Raw genomic sequence first — 3,277 nt, 5'->3', positions numbered from 1 at the left:
CTACCTCGGTTCAAGGTCCGACATGGTCACCCCATTCTTCGAAACATTTTCGCTAGGACGAACACGTGAGGCGGTGACCACGCCGCCGGTGGAGCCGGCGTAGAAGGCCGGCCTGGAGGGCGTGCGCCGCGACGTGGACTGGCTGCTGAGCATGAGCACGACCTCCGACGCGTCGGGCCTGAGCTCCGGCTTCTTCTGGACGCAGAGGAGGCCGATGTGCATGCAGCTGAGCACCTGGGCCCGAGGGTACTGGTCGCCCAGCGACGCGTCCGCCATCTCCGCCGCCGTCCCGGCCCTCCACTTCTCCCACACCTCGCTCAACAAGCTGTTGGCGTGGTCTTGGCCTGGGCTGCTGTTCCTTCGACCGGTGACGACCTCCAGCACGATGACGCCGAAGCTGTACATGTCCGACTTGACGGAGACGTGGCCGCAGTAGGCGTACTCCGGCGACATGTAACCGCTGTTAGCTTAAGTGCATCAGTACAGGGTGCTTACAGGGTGCTCATAACAATGGAGATGGGTAGCTTACAGGGTGCCGGCCGCTCGCTTGGTCACGTCTCTGGACTGGTCTCCCCGGAACGCTCGGGCCAGGCCGAAGTCAGAGATTTTGGGGCTCATGTGCTCGTCCAGCAACACATTGCTGGGCTTGAGGTCCCGGTGGATGACCCTCAGGCGCGACTCCTCGTGGAGGTAGAGCAGGCCACGGGCGATCCCGCAGATGATGGTGTGCCTCTTCCTCCAGTCCAGGCCATGCCGCCGCCACCGCCCATTATCTGCATGATTGGGCCGGGAGCTGGGGCTTGAAGACAATGGGAGATATGTATAGTAGACGAAATTCTCGTATCGGAACGTACCGAAAAGGAGGGTGTCGAGGCTCCTGTTTGGCAGGTACTCGTACACGATGAGCTTCTCTTTCTCCTCCAAGCAGACCCCAAGGATCTGCACGAGGTTCCGGTGCCGGAGCTTGGCCGCCAGCACCAGCTCGTTCTTCAGCTCATGGAACCCCTGCGAGGAGCCCTGGGACAGCCTCTTCACTGCTATGGCCTGTCCATTCGGCATCTTGCCCTGCGAATATATCATCGTAAACACTAGCACTCACAGCCACTGAAAACAGAAGTGCATGCTACTGGCTAATTGGTCGATCGCATACCTTGAAAACCTGGCCGAAACCTCCCTCGCCCAGCTTGTTTTCCGGGGCGAAGTTGCCCGTCGCCGCCCTCAGCAACGGCAGAGTGAACTGCTCCGGACTGACGTACGTGTTGCTGCTATCTTCTATACCACCATCTGCCGCAGTCCCAGGATAGGAGTGAGTACCTGAAGAATTAAGGAAACTCTGAAATCTATGGGCGAGTCGCAAGTGTGTGTACCTCGTGCTCTCTTGTTCGGCCCCGTCCTCCACTTCATGTAAACACAAACGAGCACGACGAGTAGCACGACTAGTAGCGTTCCGGTTGAAATCGCGCCTGCAAGGACGGCACGTTTTGACGGCCTCCCCTCTCCTGCAAGTGTTTTTTTGTGCGATTTTAGCGTCTGTCACTCCGTGCACAAGGCCAAAAGCAGAGGCGTGCCCGACCCGTACGTACGGGCAGGAGGAAAATCCGGCCTCGATGGCGATGGCAGTGTCCACGCGGAGTTTGACGGGTTAAGACGGCGACTCTTCTCCAGTCCAGTCTCCGACTCTCTCCGGTGTTGGGAAAAAGGTTACTTACTGGGATTTTCTCCGGCCGACGGCGGCGATGAAGCATCCGGTGGTGGGGGAGCCGGAACTGGAGGCGGCGCGTCGAGCGCCAGGTCGTAGTAGGTGTACACCTGGACCCGGAGGTGGCAGTTGAAGCCGAGCACCACCCCTCCCTGATGCCCCCCGCAGCACGTCGGCAGCTGCGGCACCAGCGTATGCAGGCACTGTTGGCACTCGGCGTCGCTGCGGTCCCTCATGCACTGCACCAGCCCGTACATCGTCCCGATGGGATCGTCGGGGGCGTACACCGCCTCCCCCGTGGCGAACATGCTCGTCCGCGCCGACCGGTTGCCGCCGCCGCCGGCCGCGCGCGCCACCAGGCGGCTCATCAGCGCGTAGTACGCCCGGTCGTAGCTGCCCGCGTAAGTCACCTTGCGGGCGTCGTACAGTACCTGGTTGACGCGCCCTGGCCCCTCGTAGATGGCCGAGTCGTTGGTGTCGGCGTAGCTGATGTAGACTTGTCTGTACCACGCCCCCACGCTCCGGCTGGAGGCGCACCTGCCGCTCAGGTCCCGGACGGCCTCCTGCAGGTCCGCCAGGCACACGGACTGGTTTAAGTCACCGCGGCAGAGGCCGCGGACGAAGGCGCGGTCGCCGCCGCCGCCCCGGGAGAGGGAGGCGAAGCCCGTGGGCGCCGCGGCATGGGGGAGCGCGTCCAGGAGTGCCAGGATATTGGCCCGGAACGCGCTGCTGTTTGACGGCGTCGGCGATGGTGCTGGTGCTGGTGATGGGGAGGGAGAGGCGGCCGAGGGGCCGCACTCCACCGCCGCTTGTGAAGCTGCGAAGCTCGCCGCGAGGAGGAGGAGCACGATGTGCGGCGCCATGGTGATGGTGGGTGCACGCACCGGCGATGGCTATGTTCAGCGTGTGGTGATGCAAATGTGTCACTCGGGACACTATTATTTAACCAACTAACTGGACCTTAGTGGTCAGCAGTGGGACACGTCTTCTCACATATATGTCCAAGAAAAGAAATAAGTTTCCTGTTGAAAAAGAAAGTTTGAATGGACGACGGTGATCGCTGATTACCCAACTGTATATTCCTCTGACATTTTGTTCGGGGGCTCCATCAACCATGACTCGGTCCGTGTCCTGCAGTCGCACGGTTTGCAGAAGTCGGAGCCCCATATGAAAAAAGCGGCCACAAGGTGTCAAGCTTAATTTTTTTTCTTGTGTGCTTGTATTTGGTTTCTGCTTCATTTTCCGTAAAAAATTCCAGCTTCTTGGACAAAACCTGGCTCGAGAGAAACCATGCGGAAGGTCAGCTCCACTTCCAAAGCATGCTTTATACCCGTTCGAAGGAAAGGCTTGAGTTGGAATGGTGAAGGAACATGTCGAGTGAACCGGTACGCTGCCCCGAGGTTACTTGGGGTTGGCATATTGAGTAATAATCTTCAACTCCATCTGATGAAGCTACCTATTTAGGGTAGGGTCATGGATCTGATCAGATATCCTCTCCAAAGACATCTCTTAAAAAACCAGAAGCAGTCGAATAAAAATCATCGTCCACTCGACCATAAAGCCATGTTTCACTTGACA

General features: G+C 59.0%; 1 protein-coding gene across 1 annotated transcript; it reads right to left on the bottom strand.

The window, feature by feature from the left end:
* On the bottom strand, window positions 1-2,562 carry LOC119300311 (putative receptor-like protein kinase At4g00960). Its single transcript, XM_037577321.1, has 6 exons — window positions 1,710-2,562; window positions 1,368-1,499; window positions 1,151-1,284; window positions 855-1,065; window positions 530-773; window positions 1-460 (listed from the first exon to the last, which is right to left on the bottom strand). The coding sequence occupies exons 1-6, from the start codon at window positions 2,560-2,562 to the stop codon at window positions 1-3; spliced, it is 2,034 nt and encodes a 677-aa protein (XP_037433218.1).
* Between the last annotated feature and the right edge of the window lie 715 nt (window positions 2,563-3,277).

Source organism: Triticum dicoccoides, chromosome 5A, assembly GCF_002162155.2.
Source record: "Triticum dicoccoides isolate Atlit2015 ecotype Zavitan chromosome 5A, WEW_v2.0, whole genome shotgun sequence".
Lineage (NCBI taxonomy): Eukaryota > Viridiplantae > Streptophyta > Magnoliopsida > Poales > Poaceae > Triticum > Triticum dicoccoides.
Note: the sequence above shows the minus strand (reverse complement) of the source record. Positions and strands in the feature narration are given on the sequence as shown.